The following is a 20,775-nucleotide window of genomic DNA, read 5'->3' on the forward strand; positions in this document are numbered from 1 at the left end:
TTTAATTTGCTAATATAGATGAAACTGCTTCTTTTTCTATGTATTTCTCCTGACCCCTCCACCATGCACCCCAAGGATCCATTTCTGGATCTGAGAAAAAAATATACTGCTTAGGATAGATTGATGGGCTGACAAGGGAAGGCAGTTTTCACACTCTTATGCATGAGACACCAGCACTAGAGTGTACTGCAGCACATATTTTGCAATATACGTTCATAGACATTTGCTGATAAAAGAACTTATAGTACTTTTGAAATGACAAAAAACTTGTTTTTTTTCTGAATTCTTTTGCATTTTGTTCAAAATCCTTGGATTGAGCAGGTACTCATAATGAAAAATTTAATTTGAAGTTGACACGGTTGCATTTATAGAAACTACTTAATGCTAGGTAATATTACCAGCCCTCCCAATAATACATTTACAAAATAACTGGGACAAATGGATTAATGACAGATTAAAATTTTATCGCTTATTTTGGAGTTCTGTATTTTATCTGTGAGAAAAGCGAATGAGAATGAGTCACCCAAATAAGTCCAGGTTAATAACCAAGTATAAGAATTATTTTGGATTAAGAAAGATCAAAATTATTTTCTAGATCCTTATTTCTTAGGGTCATTTTTGGTTCACTATGCATTAAAAAGCATGGTGTCTTACTTCTACTAATCTAGCTAAGTAGACTCCAAAGTAGGCAAAAAGCCAATTCTGAGTCTAAAATTATCTCTTAAATGCTTTAAAATAGAACTTAAGTTATTTTTGGAATTGTCAGCACTATGAAGCTTAATAATATGTAGAGTTTTAGTGTCCAATCCTATTTTACTCCCCTATGGGGACAGCATTGGGTATTATCAGGAGCCCTTATAAGTGTTAAGAGACGTATTTCTTGTTCATCAAAGACATACAGCATGAGAAACTTACCATGGCAACAGGTGATGCAGATATAGAAAAATACAGCTATAATGCAAATGGAGAAACACAGTAACAGGCTTCTTGAATGTAAATTTTGCATAAGTATGTATATTCACTGTGTGCACACACTCTGCTAGCTGCTTCCTACAGCTGCCAAGTAAAGCCCAACAGGCTTCAAGTGGTGACAGTGCATCTGCACTGAGGATGAGGTAGTTCAGTTCTCAAAACATATGACAGCTCTGAATACACCCTGTGTTTCATTTACTGATTCAACTTCTTACCCTCATCTGCTGCTTTGCTAACTACACTTTATCTCTTCAACCTGCTGAGTGAGCTTAGCTGAATCATTCACCTTCACTGCTTCTTAAATTTTTCTATTACCAAAGCAGAGATTAAACATACGCTTCCCTCAGCAAACATTTTGAGTTCTACACAACAATTTTTTTATTTTTTCAAGTTCTGTAAGTGCTATTCAAGCTTTTTAAGAGCTGTGCACTATTCTTGGTGTTACAATAACAGCTGTCTTCTTTTCTTTTGAATGAGCATGTGATTCCTGTAAGCATCTATCCCACAGGCCTTTACAGTCTAGTGGGCTGCCCTTTTTTTTGGCTTTAGAACTGTAGACAAGTTGTTGTTGCTATTATTATTATTATAATTTAATTTTCACTCCATGAAAATAAAGTGGTGACTATCATTGACATATCATTGCCAAGTTGAGATCCTGAGTCAGTGACAGTCCCAAGCAAATAACTTCAACTAAATATTTTTCATGCACATGGGAAAATTAGTTTTGATGATAAAAAAAAAGTAGAATCTTGATGATGGTACTGTAACTGATTCACATCTCCTGGGGCAAGTATATGTAACACTGCCCACTAAGCAGGATAACAGCTGGAATGACACAATCATGTCCTTCACAGATGTGTTCTGTTTGAATTTATTAAATTGTAAAAATAATTGCAGATCAAATTCTGAATTTCTTATTCTTTTCATTCCTTGGTATCAGCATGGATTTTTACTCAGTGAAATTTGAGCATGATCAGCAGGATTGAATTCTTCATCAAAAAGCTACTTTGCTTAGCTGAAATCCAACCTATCAGAGCATTCCTGTCAGTTGTTTGCAACTTTACAGCATTGATTCCAATAGAGATGTTAAACAGACATGAAGGGTTCAAAATACCATAAAGAATAAGAAAAAAACACCTCTAAAGATTTTTAATACTCTGATAATACAAATCTGAAATCATATATTGAGAGAATAGCAGCATGTCATTTGAATGAGAGGGTTCTTGATCATCTTTTCTGCTAAAGTAGCTATATGAACAATTATGTTCTTCTGAGAAAAAATGAGGGGTTAAAAAAAAGAGAAAGAAGCTGAACATGCAAGATCTTTCCACAGAATTTTGCCAGTAGTTGTACAGGATTGTAATAAAGTTCAAGAAGAAATATAATGAGTTATTAGATGAGTAATGAATATGGAGTCATAAGCAAATACAGTAAATCATATACACAATACTTGCACATTTTGTTCCATTTACTGTGCAGAAGTAAAGAAAAAACAAACAACACCCAGAAGTCTAAGAAGTCATAAATTAGCAGCTCAGCAGTTTGCACCTCTTGACTTCTTAGTGGTAACACGATGTGAAGGTCCTGTAATGCAAGGGCATACACCAAAGGTGTTCACTGTTTTCCTTTAAGTCATCCATCACCAGCTATCACATCCAGCATGTGCCAGACATGCAATAAGCAGGTACTCTCACCCTTTGTAACAAAACTGTATAAGAAACTGTACATCAATTAAATCAATAGGGTACAGAAGCAACATAAAGAAATGTCAAAACATTGTTTTCAAAATTAATTCTACTCTTATCAGGACAGTAAATAATTTCCAGTATCCTACTTGTACACCCAAATTTTGCTGCAAGATACCAGAAAGTTCTGATCATTTCTATGCAGCATCTTGAATAATTCTTCGAGCATACTCAGGATTTTCAAAATCAACTACACAGCCTTTTCTCTCATTTTTCACCTTTTAATATGTGAATGATGACCTATACCATTCTTCCTCCAATAATTCTGTTTTATAGATTTGAAATATGAAAGCCTGGAATTGCTTTGTCAATAAATCTGGTTATTCTCTGGTAAAGCATCCTAAATTTAGAAGTTAATTAAATTATTTTAGGTAAGGAGGGACTTATGTGTTTCAGTAAGTACTAAACAAAGCTCTTTATTAGGATTTATATAACAACAAAAACAAACCTTTGAAACATGTTTTTAGTAGAAGTTCAGGAATCTTTGCTTGACAGATTGCTTCTGCTTGAGAATTAAAACTTTTTTTCAGATATGCATGATTTAGAGATGTATTTCAGCATTTTCAAAATGCTCAGCTGAGTTACAATAAAAATTCCTTAGTCAATCAGAGATCATGGAAGGACAGGTAATCTTTCCTGCACTCATACTGTGTGCCTCAGTTCATCTTTAGATTCCCTTGTTTCAGAAAAAAAATATGGTATACAGCATGTGTTCACTAAAAGATACCTGCATATTCATGAACAAAGCTCTTAATTTGTCTAATAAATATGTAGATCAGCAAATCTTTCAGTGAGAAAGATTCTCCTTAATGATTTTCCTTTCATTTTCTTTAATGTCTCCAAATGAATGTTAGCATCTGACCTACAGGACTAGAAACAAAACCAATTGAAGAAAAAGTAACTGCTTAATGATTTCAAATGTTTCAGTCAGGTCTCAGTGAGCAATAATGACTAGAAAAATGTATTAGCTAAAAACAGATTGGAAGATGGTGATCACCTTTGCAATTGGTCTGAGACAGTCATCTGTATGTATTTTCTGTCTCCACAGACCAATACAGTAAAATGGATATGATACTTTTTTTGATAAGTGTTGAGTTGTAATAACTGATGGGAGGTCACAGAGTGGATCTAACTTTTTAATGGAGAGTAAAAAACTCTGGAAGACATTAGACGTGTTTTTCTGTTTAGCATTCAACTATTCTTCCTGTGATTTTGCTTATTAAATAGGGTCCTTTTTGTACTTTGCTGAATATGTTGGCAACAGAGGATGAGTTGAAATAGTTATAAATATGGTCTTCATTCTTTTGACATATATTTATTTACAGTCCACCTTTTCAATGTTTGTATTCTATGTAATTCTATGATTGTGATTGTATGAGCATTTTCCCAAACTAATTCATCTTCTTGCAATCTTGAGCTACTTACTTGAGTTCTACAGCAGTAGAAAAGAATTCAGGTTGTACTTATGGAAAAAAAATACTATTTACTTTATTATCTTTGCAGGAAAGTTGTTATTAAATAGATTCTGTGGGAGAGTATAATTTTGTTTAGACTTGGAATATTACAGGAAAAACAATTTTTGTCAGAATATATAGCTGCTTAGGAAATTTAGAGTTTCTCAGTCATTATCATTATAGATAATATTTTTCCATAAAGGAAAAGTGTCAGTTAACTTTACCAAGTGTGAGGTATTGTTAAGTAGGTTGTATGGAGAACACTGATATTCAATGATATCCCTATTTAGTTTTTATATAATCTTGACTTAATTTGCTTTTGCAAGGTAATACAATATGATATAATACACTTTCTGAGACTTCATGGATCATATTCTTCTTTCAAACGTTAATAAAGACTTCTTCTCTATGATGTTTATCTTATTCTGTGACTCTCCTGTGCCACCATTTATAATTTTCTAACTGCATTACTTGACTCTCACAAAACTTTCATATAACTTCTTATAAAGACAGTACACAAAACAACAGTTGTACTGTTAAACATTAAGGAGATACATCACTAATGTAAATTGTTTTTTATTTGAACACAACACATTGCTGACTTGTTTTTTATTTTAATCTTCAGATAAAAATGCTGGATACTATTTCATCAGGACTGCCATGAACTCATATTCTCACGATTAAATGTCAAGCCTTTTAACTTTCCTGATTCTACAGGAACTTGGATGCTTTACTAAATTCGAGATACTCAGCTCAGTACCTCAGCCTTGGCTGTGGCCTGGCAGCTCCCTAGAAATAGGGAGACACAGACTCTTCCAGTCTGCTGTGATTACTGACCAGGTATTCGCATCAATTCCTTCAGAGCTACCACAGACACAGTGATCTGTTTTATATGCACTGCTCACTTTCACTAACATCAGTGTGACTCGGTTTAGAAGTCAGCAAACATTTAAGTACAATGGAGGAATCATTGCTGGGTTACAGCCTGAATGGGAATGGGGCATGTGCAGTAAGGAATAAATATCTCCTGGCTTAATGGCTACAGCTCCCCTATTCTGAGTGGAGGTTGAGGACTTTGTTGAGCTAGAAGAACATTGTCAATATCCTTTGAGATGAGGTCAGGTGTACTGTACTTTTTAAGGTTCTAAATTTATTCATATGAAGATTTAAGATCATATTGTTCAAACAGTGTAAGATAAGATGCATAGGAAAGAAACAGCTACATGGCACTACCTCATTTTCTTTCTTCCTACTCTGTTTCTAATTTCTCTCTTCTCTCAGACTGAATTTCCAGCAAGTGAAGCTGTGTCAGTACGAAGCTACAGATTCTATGCTATGACTCCGCTATGCCACCACCATTTTAGAAATGTGTTTGCACAACAAACAACTGTCTACCTAGTTAGGTTAATACAGGTTTTCACCCAGGTGGGCATTTATTATCCAATATCACATGAAAGCAAAAAAAAGATAAAAAAAAGACAGCTCCATTTAAAAAAACAAACAAGGAAAATAATGTTCAGCTTGATACTGCAGAGGTACAATTAGAAATACTTTAGTGCAATTCAGTAAAATCATATGCTGTTTTAAGTACTGAAAATTATAATGCACTATTTTATTTTAAAAATCAAACTGTTCTATAGATGAGGTCAACCTGGAAAAAGCAAAAGTCTTTTAACAGAAATTTTGCTTTTTTAATTCTGGTTCTGTTTCCAGTGGTTTTGACTAATTATTTTTATGTTTTATACTGTTGGGTGTTTTTCCTGTTATGAGTGAAACTACTTGATATGTGAATTCATCCAAAGAAAATACTTGGTTGGTGTCTTGAAATTACCTATAGCACATGTACAGTTCTGTGTTTTCTGATGATGACTGTAAGTTTTCATGACCTCAGAATTATGGCTGACCTGACTGGTGGATGTGTGAAACCATCAGCTTTTCATCGAAGATCTAAATATGATGTTAATTTGAATAACCAGATTCTCTTGTTATTCCTTCACAAATTAAGAAGGTGGATTTTTTTTATTGAGAAGACATAGCAGTAGAGTGGCTGTTGCACATCAAACCAATTTATAAAGGTCTCAAGGCAACCCTTTGGAGAGGAAAATTAAGCCATTTATATCTTGTAATATAAAACAACTTGTGGTTTGTAAGTAACCACTGAACACACCAACACCTGGAAAATGTTAAATCAGCCAAACCACAGCCACAGTAAAAGATGCCAAAGTAATAAATGTGTCTGGGATTGTGTATTTGGTGCACAACATCATAAGTTTTGTTTATAAACTCTTATCTAGTTAAACAACCCTGAGAGAGCAAGAGAATTAGTACTTTTTGTTCTTTGATAAGGTTGACACTTCTGGGTCTATGGACCAAGTCACATCTGAGCTGACTTTTCTAAATTGTTTTTTTTCTTCAATCAAAAATCTCTTATATAATCTGAAGTCAACATAAGATAGTTATCCAAGATACACCTTCATCTTTAAATGTATTTAACAGAGTAATAGAGAAAGTTATGCCTTGATCCACATCATTGCATGGTAATACCATTAAGGTCTCTGCCATTCTAAAGCACAAAGAAGAAAAACCTACCAAGCAAAATAATAAATAACAATCTTCTTCTCAGTTTATAGATATTCTGTCATAGGAAGAAACAAAAAATACTTTGAGAAACAAAAGTAAGCCAGTACTGTATTTTTCTATGTCATGCTACTAGCTTGTTTCCAAAATGTAGGCATGATTTTAATAACTGCCGGCTCCCATTAAAAGGCTAGAGGAAACTTCTCTCCTTTAAATGAAGGGTATCATACCATATAAAAGCAAATCACTATACTGTTATGCAGGGAAACATTGCTGGAAAGGACTATATATTTTAAAACTGTCACTGAATGTTTCTGTGTGTTAGTAAAAACAAATGCAGATAAAAAAATAAGAAAAATCCCTGACACATGGCAGATCTTACCTGACCTCTTCTCAGCAGATCTGCTTAGCTGTCCAGTGCCTGCGAGTCCCTGAAACAGTGAAACAGAATAGACTCAATGTCACCATCATGTAAGTAACTCAATTCACTTCAACACTTCAAACAACAAAACAGACGCTTCATAAACTAGTCAACAAGAGTTAGCATGCAACTCCAGCTGCAAGAGATTTGTTCGCAAACTGAACAGCCATGGGCCTGTACTTTATTCTCATCAAAAAAGTAAACCAATCACATTGACAAAAAGCCACTGTAAACAAAAAGACTGTATTTAAAGGATTAACAGTTTTGGCATCCCTACTATCAAGTCTTTTTTTTTTTCTCTTTTTTTCTTTCTTTTTTTCATCAAAATTTAGGTTATATATTTGTTGTTAGCAAGAGTTGCATTACTATTATTGTTAATTTTAGTTCTGTTTATTACCCTGAGGGTTATATATTGTAGAATAATTTTCTTGTCACTAGTTAATGTTAATTAGTTGTTTTAAAAGCCTATATACCTATTTGTTATCTTTTGGTAGGTTTACTTTTTTAACTATTAGTAACTTAATAAGTGAGAATATTTAACATTACTGTTGCATACTCAAAATTACAGAGTTACTATTAGTGTTACCTGTTTAACGTTTAGTCATCCTTTGAGTCCTGCGACATATTTCCTTAATAATCATCAGCCATCAAGTCTGATAGTCTCAAAAGAAATATCAGCCCTCTAAACTGCCTTCAAGGGCGGTGATATTTAGCACTGAAAATTACAAATAAAGTTTTTGAAGTTGAGTACCAACAACTGGGCAGTGACACTGATGATTTGTTTATCAAGACAAATTGTTATATACTACGAAAAATGCAGTCAAAGCACTCTTCTGAGTGAAAACAAATAGGTGAATCTATGCAATGCTTACATGTTGAATGGGATATTTAATGTGCGGGGAAACTCAAAGGTTGAAGAACTAGCATTTAGACAGTCTAACAGTGGTAAGTGGTAATCTTACCTCTTTAAACTCCATTACACTCTCACGAGAGACATGCTAATACAAACAAGTCAATCAGAGTTTGTGTTTAGCAAGATCAAGCTTAGAGGATAGTTTAAAATCCATTTATTGTTCTAAAGCATTTTTTCCATTAACATGTTATACATTAGTGGATACTAACCATGATTCATATAACAGTTTAGTTTGTTAACTTTTAAATTATTTAACAACCAGAAGTTATTAATACAACTTTTAAAGTCTTACACAAAAAATCTTAAAACAGGCTTGGGTTCATTTTTGTAATTTTTATATAAAAAACATTTTAGGCATCTCTTGGAAAAGAAATAAACCAGGCATTTAAAGCTAGAAAACAAGTAATTCCAAATTTAGTTTGTTACAAAAGATTTCAGCTTTATTGACAAATTATGGCAAACATATTTGACAAAATTATGGTTTCCTATTTAGAGAAGCTTACACATGGAACTTTATGTGATTTTTTTTTTTAACAAATACAGGTTAAAACACTGAACAAATTCAGTTAGCTACATACATACAGTAGCTGCTTGTTTTCAACCCCATTAAAACAGCATTTAAAATTAAATTTACAAACTTAATATCGAACATCCTCATCTAAACTAACATATATTAAAAAAGACAGGTTAAAACATCTTATCTACAGCTTGATTATTGTCTGGTTCAAAAAAAAAAAAAGTAAAAAAAAAAGTATCATATTACAGTCTTTCAGCAACCCTAAACAAAAACTAAGCCTTAGCTAGTATGTAGAGAGACTCAAGATCTGTAACACTGTCATGCTTTTTAAGTTACACACAGCAATGAATACAACCAACAGAACATCATCTTTGAATGGTTTATAGACAATGCTTGCCAAAGGTTTTTTGTCTCTGTTTTAAGTCCGTGTTATAAAATAATACTAATGCCAATGTCACTCCAAGGCTATAGGAAATACAAGTAGTACATAGGATAGTAATAAGCAGTAATCCCTAGGATAGAAAAGAAATGGACTATTACTTGTCTCGTTGCTGTTTATGTGGAGACCACAGGCTATTAATTGTCTTTGAGATGAGGTCACAGATGAGGAGGACCTTCAATATCTACCATAGGGGTGTTCCCTGTAACCCCCTCTGGCTGACCTTGGAGGTGGTGCCTTTAGGCTGGAACGGGTTGTGGCCCATTCTTCTTGTGCTAAAAACAGAAGAGAAAAACATGTTTTGTAAATATCTAAACTTGAAAGAACAAAGTGAAGCTAGTGCTAATGGCTGTCAAAATTCTCAAGGATTTTGGCTGAAAGCTTTACAAAAATAAAAGGAGAATGGTGTTAGGAACCATTTCTTTATCCTTCCACAAAAAGTTATGGAAAACCAGCCTTCGTCTTCTCTACACAGGCAACCTGTCTGTCTTGGGATGAAAAAAAGAATTAAATCCTTTACTTTCAGTAGAGTATAAATACCTAGTGTGGTGTCAGCACAGTCAACTCTGGAAAAATCATTGCACTAGTCTGCCAGCACAGAATTTATTTGATGTTTTGAGCTTCTAGCATTTAAGCTACAGCAGCACTGTGAACAAAATTTAATGAAGTTGGTAAATTAGTAAGATGAGGCATTGAATAATAAAAAGACAACAGAAATACCTTTGACTTTTTTACTTCTATTTGAGGCCAAATAAAGAAAATAATGGGAAAAAAAATAATGTGTAGAAATGAAGCTGCTACTTTAAGCAAAAGGTTTGCCAAATAGTTTTTACTTTGCATTATCTTTAGAGGGCTTTTTCAAATTTGTGTCAATGAACTATGCCTGGGAAGAGTATGTTAAAAATTGTATGACTAGTTCAGGTTTTACAAAGCTGTAACAGGCAGCTAGCTACGTTGTGGCCTAGTGGTTGAATGGCAAACTTAAACTCTCTCCTAAATCAGCCAGTGAGTCATCAAATGATTTCTGGTTTTGTTTTCCACTGACTTCAACTGATCATACACAGAGTGATTAAAATGGAAATACAGAAACCACAGAAGAACATCTGCCTCATATTGCATCATACTGCAACATTACCCCTGTTACAGCAGTCATAGAATACACCAGACACATATGTGTTCATGAGGAAGTTTCAAAATTTCTACATACCCCCCCAAAAATTATATGTTAGTTTGCCTATGTCTTTGCAATGAAACATAGAAGCTATGCAGAAATCAGTGTGTCCATATTGTTATATTTAATTGGTGATCAGCATGTTGGTGCTACTGGTATGCATAGAATATTAATGACTGTATAATATGAAAGTAAGGATCAAACTTTCTGATGCTAGGGAAAAAAGAACACTTTTTAAGCTGCCTAAAAACAGATATTGAAAAGGAGGGAGTTTAAAAGAGTGGAAGATGACTTGGAGCCAGCAAGAAGATTCAAGCTGCTGCTGAAACAGTATACTTGCTGCTGCTATCAAACTAAATTTAATTGATTGGTATATTAAAATAAATCCTTTTCTCTAAGTCTAAACTTTTTTAATATATAAGTAGATAACACATCAATAAGCTGAATTATCCAGTCTTAAATTACTGCTGAAGATCTGAAATATTCAAGTTCCTTGCCTATAGATTTAAAAATCCAGGTGTATCTGTTTTTTAAGAGGCTCATAATTTTTATGCCTTGATTAATATGAATTTTTTACTGTGCCTGTTGAAAAAAACAACATTTCAGAACATATCCTCCTTGCTAAGGTCTTGTTTTAGACTTTTCTACCCACTCAGCCACGAAGTATTGAAAGGAGTACTCTTAACTCAGCATGGCTAATGAAATTAATCTATATAGAATATAAACGTGAAACCTGGTGAACTCCCACATATAAGGGGATAAGCTGTGAGCCAGTGTGAGACATATTAGCTATGGTGAGTAGGGGCATAAATATTCCTTGCTCACATAGAATTTTGTGCTGATGTTACATTTCTAGTTTGCTATATCAAAAACGTTCATAATACAATATATTTTGCTGTCAACCATACCACACTTTTAGCCCTAACACAGAGAGCATGTGAGTAAGTAAGTTTAAAACTCCATGCTATTAACAGAAACCTTGCAAAACTGAAACCTTACCCAACATGGATAGGACCACATACTATTCACATACATGAGAAATGGAAGTCACAGTTTCTTTCTCTGGCAGGTCAGGAAACCCTCCTAGGTAAAGGAGGATGAGATCCCCTGCCCACTGGAGGGAAACTGAGCTCTCTTTAAATGTTGCACGGGTGGAAAAGTACAAAGACATTGATATTTAATACAGAGAAGCTCTTGCAGAGTATCTGGGGAGCTTCACCATGAGCAGAAAGGTGATAAGGTTTCGGGTGTTCTCCATTTCAGGGCAAAGCAAAATGGGTTTTTTCAAATCAACACAGAAGGTAAATTAACATTTCACCTTGAACTGAAACTGAAAGAGCATTCACATCTTTGATTACAGTTAAAAGGTGGATTCACAAAACAGCTTTTCAGTTGAGACATGGTCAGTGACTGCATTAGTGCAAAAAGTCAGTTTTTTAATGCCAAATAAACCATGTTGACTGGAAACAGTGCTCACAGGGTCATATGCAATGTTTTTGTTGAGAAGCAGTAACGAATACCTAAGAGTTTATGGAATAATACAAACTTCATCAAACAACTTCTGCTGGCAGTCACTGAGGGAGACACTGGTGACTGAAGATATTGCTAATGATGAAGGATCAGTTTTTGTCCCCAAAATTATCACAGAGCAGAGCATCATTTATACTATGTAGGGATTGCTTGGAGTCAGATTATTTATTAAAGTGGGTGCAGAGTATATTTTTGAGTGTGAATGCTCAGTCAGGCCATTAGATCATAGACCAGATCCAGGTGCAGAGCCCAACCAGCAGTGTAGGCACACAATATTATCATGCTGGCATCATGCTGAATTGCAGAAGGGCCTAAATGCAGGTTGGTGAGGACACTTATTACCTTCCTCTTATTTTCTGATGACCTTCCTCTGCTCCTCTGGGTACAGGTGCCACTGCCCTACTAACTTCCTCATCTCAGATACTCCACTGAAATCAACTGTATTTCCCAAAAACAAGGGTTGAATTTATCCCTCCAATCACATCAGAGCTGTCAAAGACTGTTTTAAAGTTTTGCAACGCAGATTACTTTTCAGTTTCGGTTTAAGATAGTCAACCACTACTGATGTTCAGACTATTTTTCTACCATAAATAAAGTATGCTAAGTCCACTGACCTCCTTATGGTCCAAACCTCATTTTAAAAAGGAATAAAAACATTGCTAATGTTAAGAAATAATTAATTATTCCTTATATTCACCTTTGAAGTTTAAAAGTTGCTGCTGCCTGTTTTTAATTTTTTTTTAATTCAATGTAAGACTTTAAAAACTCTCCCTGAATAATAAATGAAACTCATCATATATGCACTTTCATTTAGTAGGAAAAACCCACAATAGCCCCATTGGAAAAGCAGATTATCTGTCATTTTCAAACCTGACTAATTGGAGTATCTAATCTGAGTACAGATCTACAGCGACAAAAAAAAACCCCCTATATTCTTAAGACTTCAAGAGTGAGCAGAGGTAACGGAAAAAAGAGTTTGACTGAACTGAAGCATTTTAGTTAATGAGCCTCCTGTTTTTTAATGGGCATGGTTTTATTGCTGGTATATTGTTTTTGCTAATTACTGCTGACTTTTGTGGCTAATAGGAAAATAATTAGCTGACTCTAGACTAAAATACTGAAGGGTTAAAACCAGTATCAAAGATTGTTTTTGTAAAAAAGAAAATATATAAGCCAAAGCTCTATTTAAACAGAAAAATGAAAATGTAAAACATAAAAAGCCTGTAAAAATTCTGAAAGCTATATTTCCACTGCAAGATGTCTTCTCTTCAGCTGCATTTCTTTATCTTGTTGCCTTGGGGTATAAAAGGAAAGCTTCAGGAGGGGGAATATGAGCTGCAGAGCTGAAATAAGGCTTAGGCTAGCACATATTAGGAGTGGACATCTCTGGAGAAGACTTGATAGCATCTGCTTTTTCTATGGAACAAGAAATGTTACTGTTGTGATATTTTTGTTTCAAGCTATTTGTTTTCTTTTTCTTTGGGCTGCTAAGGATGTTCTCTTATTGAATATCAGGGGCTTCATGGTCACACAAAACCAACGTTTAATGTGGAATGCTATTGCCTGGAGGGCTGAAGAAGTGGCAGCCAATATGACATAGTTCTAAATCCTCAAGTCTCTCTTTCAGACAGGGAATCAGTTTCCATACAGAGAATGTAAAATTCTGCCTCTGCAGCATGTTTCATTACACCCTTTAAAAATGGCATTTTCCTGTAAATGTGCTGCAGCTTCAATTACCCTTTGCTGAAGTGTCACTGTATTTGCAGAAAGGCCTTGGGGAGAAGTAAGATTTAGATTAAAAAAGAGAAGCTTTGTTTATATAAATGAAAACGACTAAAGTAGTAAAAATACTCACTAAACGTACGACACAAAGACAAACCAATTTCTTGTTCCCTTTGAGTGCCCTCCACCACCTCTGGACTGAAACTCCTTGATATAAAGGTGAAACATAGTCTTTCTGCCAGTACTCATATAGTAAAAAATGACTTTATATTACCCATTGGAAGAAGCTGTTTTTCCTTGACTAACAGTGTTTTAAAAATAAATTGCTGCTGTGGCTGTACCAGCTTCTCATACACAACAAGAACAGGAATCTAATTTGTGGTACAAGTCTCTTACAACATTATTTTTTTCCCAGTACAATGGTGGATCTACTTGCTGGATTTCAAACTTTAACAAGATCACATATTTATTTGGTAATGCCATCAGCAAAATATGAGAAGGTGGCTGGCAGCTAACAGCTCTTGTTGATACCACATGATAGACTCCACTGCACTAACAGGTGAATCCATAGCCAAACACAGAGGAAAGTTCTGGGATTAGTAAAACACTGGCCTCTACCACTCATACAGGAGTAAAGGATTATATATTTATTGTGGAGAAGCAAAATGATATGAAGCAACACTCTGAAGAGGCTCTGAGCCACATGATACAAATAAATTACAAGCTGCAGCCACTTAGAAAATCAGATTGTTAGTCTTTGTTTCCTGCAGGGATTTTTAATTAACAATATACCTGAATGCAAGTGCCATTTGGCAGCCTCATCTGAGCACGTGGCAGCGCAGAAGAGAGAGCGGCAGCAGCACCAGCAGCGGTGAGAGCTGTTCCTTTAAATTTACTGAGGGTTTGAGAGGGAGCCGGGCTTCCCAGAGACGGTGAAGCCGGGGCAGAGCCAGGAGACCCGAGTCTGAGCGGGAAGCCTGCGAGGGAGAGGAAGGCTGACGTGGCAGGGGGTGTGGCTGTGAACAGCGGCAAGGGTTAAAAAGCGGCCATTTGGCAGCCTCATCTGAGCACGCGGCAGCGCAGAAGAGAGAGCGGCAGCGGCACCGGCAGTGGCCTCCAGAGAGGAGACACGTGGCAGGCGCGAGGGCAGGCGGAGAGGCAGAGAGCTGCACGAGGGCAGGCAGGGAGCAGCTGGTGCCTTCTCATCCTAGGAAAAGCAGACTAGTAACTAGATTGATCATGGTCGCAACACGGCCAAAAACCACTGTGAAAAAGAATGTGGGGACTCAGACGGAGCTCCCAAGCAGGCACGCAGCAGTGCAGGTCTCTGGCTGCAGTGAATGCCTGAGCTGGATGAAGCAGGAAAAGATATTGCAGTTATACAGATGCATATAGAACGAGCATATTCTCACTTCTGTTCTGTATCCAGAATTTTAAACTAACACTTTTGTTACACCTAATGCTATTAGTGTTAATGAAAAAAATGCCAAAATGTCAAAACATTTTCTGCAAACTTATTAATACCAGTGCTACAGGATGAGCAGTAATGTCTTCAAACTTAAAGACTGTAGATTTAGATTATATATTAGGAAGAAATTCTTCACCATGAGGGGCATGAGGCACTGAAACAAGTTGCCCAGAAAAGTTGTGAATGCCCCATCCCTGAAGTGTTCAAGGCCAGGCTGGACAGGACTTTGATCAACCTGGTCTACTGGGAGGTGTCCCTGCCCATGCAGGGAGGTTGGAACTATATGATATTTAAGATCCCTTCCAACCTAACTACTCTGATTTAATAATAATAATATGTCTAGGAGTGGGGATTAAGAACTTTACTCCATATTTTGTATTGGGCTTCTGACAACTTTGCCTTTCTATTTACATAAATCAGTAAAAAAACTCCCCTTTGAGCTGTTTTTGAAGACCTGCTAAGATTTTGCTAAGAACAGGCCTTTTAATTCTCATCAATTTCTCCTCTCTTTTCCAAAGAAAGGACCATGCTTTTACTTCTCTAGAACAGAGAATAGAGAAAGCAGCCTTCAAGACTTATTTTTTTTTTTTCCTTTTTTTTTTTTACATAGGGTCTAAACACTCCATGCAGATTTTGGGAGGTTTTCCCCCAAAATATATACATAGGACCTTTTCCAAGGGCTATTGAAAGGCCTTTAAAAGCTTCTTATTTTAATGATTTTACAGTGGAACCTAAAGAAAAGCAGTGCTGTAAGAAGAGCAAATATATGATTTGACTGAATAGAGAATTTCTAAAATAAAGAAAATACAGGAAAAAATAGAGATAGGTAAAGTGTTCTGGAGTAGAAGAACCAGAACAAGTTTCAATGTGGACTAAACTTGGAAGAATCTTTGAGTCAAAGAGAAGGCTAGACTGAGAAAACTGAGAACTGAAAGGATTGGAAAAGATAATATTATAACTCATGATTTCTTATCCATAGGTAAATCTGTAATGTTTAGAATAACCTCTTTTTGAAGACATACATAATAAAAACAAATGTGGTGGTAGAGAAACAGTTTTGAATTCCTGCAGATTTGCTGAGCTGTGAATTCAGAAAAGGTAAACCTCTGAAAGAGGGAATTTAAAAGCATTTTAAAATGCAACATTTAGATAAAACAAATAAACAAATAAATAAGTGGTTATAATAGAAAAATAAAAATAAAACAAAATATGGGATAATCTGAAATATTCTCTTCCATTTTTTTAAATTTGAACAACAGAAGCTGTTACCTGTCCTACCTTACTCCTAAACACTGAAACCCAGAAAGAAAAAACAAGGGACAAAAAAACCAAACCATTTTACACTCCTACAAAATTACACATATTTATATTTCAAAGAATCATTGCATTCTAATTATTCACAGTACTGCTATGACTTTTCACTCTACTTTGAATTTCTTCCCCTTAATAGCAAGTCTCCTTGCTTTCTCTTTTAATGTAGCAATACTACAGAATCTAAAAGAAGAAAGGTAAAGAAAGAGAGAAAGAAGGATAGACTGAGAGTGAAAAGCCTGACAACTGTGTAACAAACAAGAACATAGTAGAAAAAAAATGTATTGTACTGAAGCTGAAAATTCTTTTTGAAAAATGTCAGAAGACCAGGTAGATTATTAAGCAATACAGTAAGATAATTATTTGTTTGCCTTGTTTGTACAATATTAACTACCTAATTTGTAAGGCATGGTGATAGAATTTAAATGCTAATAAAATCTTAACTGAGCTGATGTAATCACAACAAAACAGATTTTATATGAGTACATATCCTGTGTGGAAGGAACAAAATACCCAGCAGGACCAGAACCCTGGACTTCCACAGGGCAAACTTTGGTCTCCTCAATCATCTATTAAGGGAAATCCCATGGGACAGGGTGCTAGAAAATAAAGGAGCTCAAGATAGCTGGTCAACATTCAAGGACCACTTCTTGCAAGCACAGGATCAGAGTGTCCCAATGGTTAGGAAATCTAGTAAGGGTGCTAGGAGACCTGCATGGTTAAAGAAGGAACTACTGGGCAAACTTAAGTGGAAAAGGAAAATCTATAGATCATGGAAGGAGGGGCTGGTCACTTGGGAGGAATATAGGACTGTTGTCAGAGGATGTAGGGAGGCAATTAGGAAAGCTAAGGCCTCCTTGGAACTTAACCTTGCAAGTCAGGTTAAGGATAATAGAAAGGGCTTTTTCAAGTACATAGCTAGCAAAACTAGCAATAGAGGCAATATTGGCCCATTGAGGAATGAGGTGGGAGCCCTGGTGACAGAGGATATAAAGAAGGCAGAGGTGCTGAATGCCTTCTTTGCCTCTGTCTTCACTCCTGCAGGGTCTCCCTATGAGCCCCAGATTCATATAGCCCCAGAAGAAGTCAAGATAGAGGAAGAGTTTGACATGGTAGATGAGGATTGGGTTAGGGATCAGTTGAGTAATCTGGACATCCATAAATCAATGGGTCCAGATGGAATGCACCCAAGGGTGCTGAGGGAGCTGGCGGAGGTCATTGCTAGGCCACTCTCCATCATCTTCAGTAAATCATGGGCAACAGGTGAGGTGCCTGAGGACTGGAGGATAGCAAATGTCACTCCAGTCTACAAGAAGGGCAAGAAGGAGGACCCGGGTAACTATAGACCGGTCAGCCTCACCTCCATCCCTGGAAAGGTGATGGAACAACTTGTTCTTGTGACTATCTCCAGGCACATCAAGGACATGGGGGTCATCAAGAGCAGTCAGCATGGTTTTATCAAGGGTAAATCATGTTTGACTAACCTCATAGCCTTCTATGAGGAAATTACTAGGTGGATAGATGATGGTAGAGCGGTAGATGTGGTTTATCTTGATTTCAGTAAAGCATTTGACACCGTCTCCCACAGCATCCTTGTGGATAAGTTGATCAGGTATGGGTTTGGTGACCAGGAAGTGAGGTGGATTAGGAACTGGTTGAAAGGAAGGAGTCAGAGAGTTGTAGTCAATGGGGTAGAATCTGGTTGGAGGTGTGTTACTAGTGGAGTCCCACAAGGGTCGGTGCTGGGACCGGTGTTGTTCAACATCTTCATCAACGACCTGGATGAGGGTATAGAATGTACCCTCAGCAAGTTTGCTGATGACACTAAGCTGGGAGGAGTGGCTGACACACCAGAAGGCTGTGCTGCCATTCAGAGAGACTTAGATAGGTTGGAGAGTTGGGCGGGGAGAAACATGATGAAATTCAACAAGGGGAAGTGCAGAGTTTTACATTTGGGGAAGAACAACACCATGTCCCAGTACAGGTTGGGGGCTGAACTGCTGGAGAGTAGTGTAGGTGAAAGAGACCTGGGGGTCCTGGTAGACAGGAGGATGACCATGAGCCAGCAATGTGCCCTTGTGGCCAAGAAGGCCAATGGCATCCTGGGGTGCATTAGAAAGGGTGTGGTTAGTAGGTCAAGAGAGGTTCTCCTCCCCCTCTATTCTGCATTGGTGAGGCCACATCTGGAGTATTGTGTCCAGTTCTGGGCCCCTCAGTTCAAGATGGACAGGGAACTGCTTGAAAGAGTCCAGCGCAGAGCTACGAAGATGATTAAGGGAGTGGAACATCTCCCTTATGAGGAAAGGCTGAGGGAGCTGGGTCTCTTTTAGCTTGGAGAAAAGGAGACTGAGGGGTGACCTCATCAATGTTTACAAATATGTAAGGGGTGAGTGTCAGGGGGACAGAGTTAGGCTTTTCTCTGTGATTACCAGTGATAGGACAAGGGGTAATGGGTGTAAATTGGAGCATAGGAAGTTCAAGGTGAATATCCGAAAAAATTTTTTTACTGTGAGAGTGACAGAGCACTGGAACAGACTGCCCAGGGAGGTTGTGGAGTCTCCCTCACTGGAGACATTCAAAACCCACCTGGATGAGTTCCTGTGTGATGTACTCTAGGTGACCCTGCTCTGGCAGGGGGGTTGGACTAGATGATCTCTCGAGGTCCCTTCCAGCCCCTAAGATTCTATGATGATGATTCTATGATGATGATTAAAGCTCCTTTAGCAAAGTTGCTCTTTCCTATCTCAATTCCAGTACTCCAATGTAACTCTCCCCTGCCCCCCAGCATAAAGGGGGACTCTTGAGAATGGAATACTGTCTTCAGGATTAAACCAGTGAGGCCATACAGGCTACCTGAGTAGTCACACAGAGATTTGGGGTGCCTGTTGGGTAACACTGGGGTCAAAAGACCCTTCAGCCATGCCAAGTTTAAGCGTGTTTCAACAGTAACTTCTGCTCATTATCAAGCAAGAATTGAGTAATTCCTGATTTCTGGCTGCATCTCCCAGATCATAGTTCTCCTCTGACTGATGCCTATATGCTGTATTAAATGTGGGCTGCATTTTCACCTCTAATAATCATTTAACATGTGGCAGAATCAGAACAAAAGCTAAAATTTGTTTCTCTGCAGAATTTCTTTCTACCTATTTTAGATGGTAGCTTTGCATTTTCCACTTAGGAAGGCAGTAAATACTGAGTACTGCTTTCAGTTCTGGGCCCCTCCATACAAGATAGACATTGAGTTGCTACAGTGAATTCAGAGAAGGGCAACCAAGCTGCTGAAGGGGCTGGAAAACATGTCCTATGAGGAGAGGCTGAGGGAATTGGGATTGTTTAGTTTAGGAAGCCGAGGGGAGACTTCATTGCTCTACAACTACCTGAAAGTTGGCCTCTTCTCTCAAGTAAATAATGATAGGACCAGAGAAAATGGCCTGGAGTTACACCAGGGGAAGTTTAGATTGGATATCAGGAAAAATTTCTTTACTGTAAGAATGGTCAGGTGTTCGAAGAGGCTGCCCAGGGAGGTGGTGGAATCACCATCAACCCTGGAGGTATTTTAAAACTGTGTAGATGAGGCACTGCACAACATGCTCTAGTGGATTATTTTATTATTGTTATTTATTTTTTTGGGGAGAAAGGTGTTTTGACAGTTGGACAGAGTGATCTTAGAGGTCTTTTCCAACTGTGACAATTCTGTGATTTTTATGATAATGCAAAACTATTTCAGTTTTGTGTCAGAAAGTATACTGTAGTTAGCAGTATGAAGGGTGTTCAACGGACACAATTATGGCAGAGCACCAGTACAAGGGGAATGGTCTACTCCTAAATCAAGCAGACAATTACCTTATTTGAATGTCTGTCATAAGTATCTGGCAATCAACCAGAAGCTGAAACACCAATTATTTAGCAAGGCAGCACAAAGTGCCCTTTTGTGCAAGTCACTGGTAAAATCAAAGTCCCTCTAGCACATTCTGCATGGGAAACAAAGCAGACTGTGCAGGAGATGTGAAAAGATAAGCAGGGACAAGACTGAGCCATATGTAGTTTCCTACAGCATTTAAGGAGGCTGGGACCACACTAGCATATCATTTGAAAATCTGTTATTTTGGTTAAAAATGCTACTTAAATTTAATTTTTTAAAAAATAATTTAGTACTTCTTATACCTCAAGGAGCCCTGAACAATCTCAAAATTGCTTACTGACTACCCTGTACCTGTGCTAAGCTTCCAATGGAAAAACAGCACAAGCATGTGCTTTTACTCTGTGATCTGTTTTGTGGACCAAGCTGAGATCACACATTTTGATGTGCTCAGAAGAGGATGGTTAAACCTTTTCTGCCATCTGTAAAAATGAATAAATTTTTCTTCCCTACTTTTTGAATCTAAAATAATTTTAAACTGATTTTGAGCTTTAAGGAAAATTAACTTTCTCTAAGAGACTGCGCCAATGTAGGAAGGAGAGCCTGGACATATTTGACCTTAATAAAGTATTTTTTTAATAAAATGGAAACTGAAAGGGATTGCATGTGAAGAGCA

General features: G+C 37.0%; 1 protein-coding gene across 1 annotated transcript in view; it reads right to left on the reverse strand.

Annotated features, from left to right (window-relative positions):
* Window positions 1-8,219: 8,219 nt before the first annotated feature.
* The window catches only part of KHDRBS2 (KH domain containing, RNA binding, signal transduction associated 2), a 261,364-nt gene continuing 248,808 nt past the window's right edge, over window positions 8,220-20,775 (reverse strand). Inside the window, exon 9 of the mRNA XM_009999274.1 lies at window positions 8,220-9,313. Coding sequence (XP_009997576.1) covers window positions 9,216-9,313 — 98 coding nt within the window. The 3' untranslated portion in view covers window positions 8,220-9,215. The remainder of the gene's footprint in view (window positions 9,314-20,775) is intronic.

This window comes from Chaetura pelagica, unplaced genomic scaffold (genome assembly GCF_000747805.2).
Source record: "Chaetura pelagica isolate M959 unplaced genomic scaffold, ChaPel_1.0 scaffold90, whole genome shotgun sequence".
Lineage (NCBI taxonomy): Eukaryota > Metazoa > Chordata > Aves > Apodiformes > Apodidae > Chaetura > Chaetura pelagica.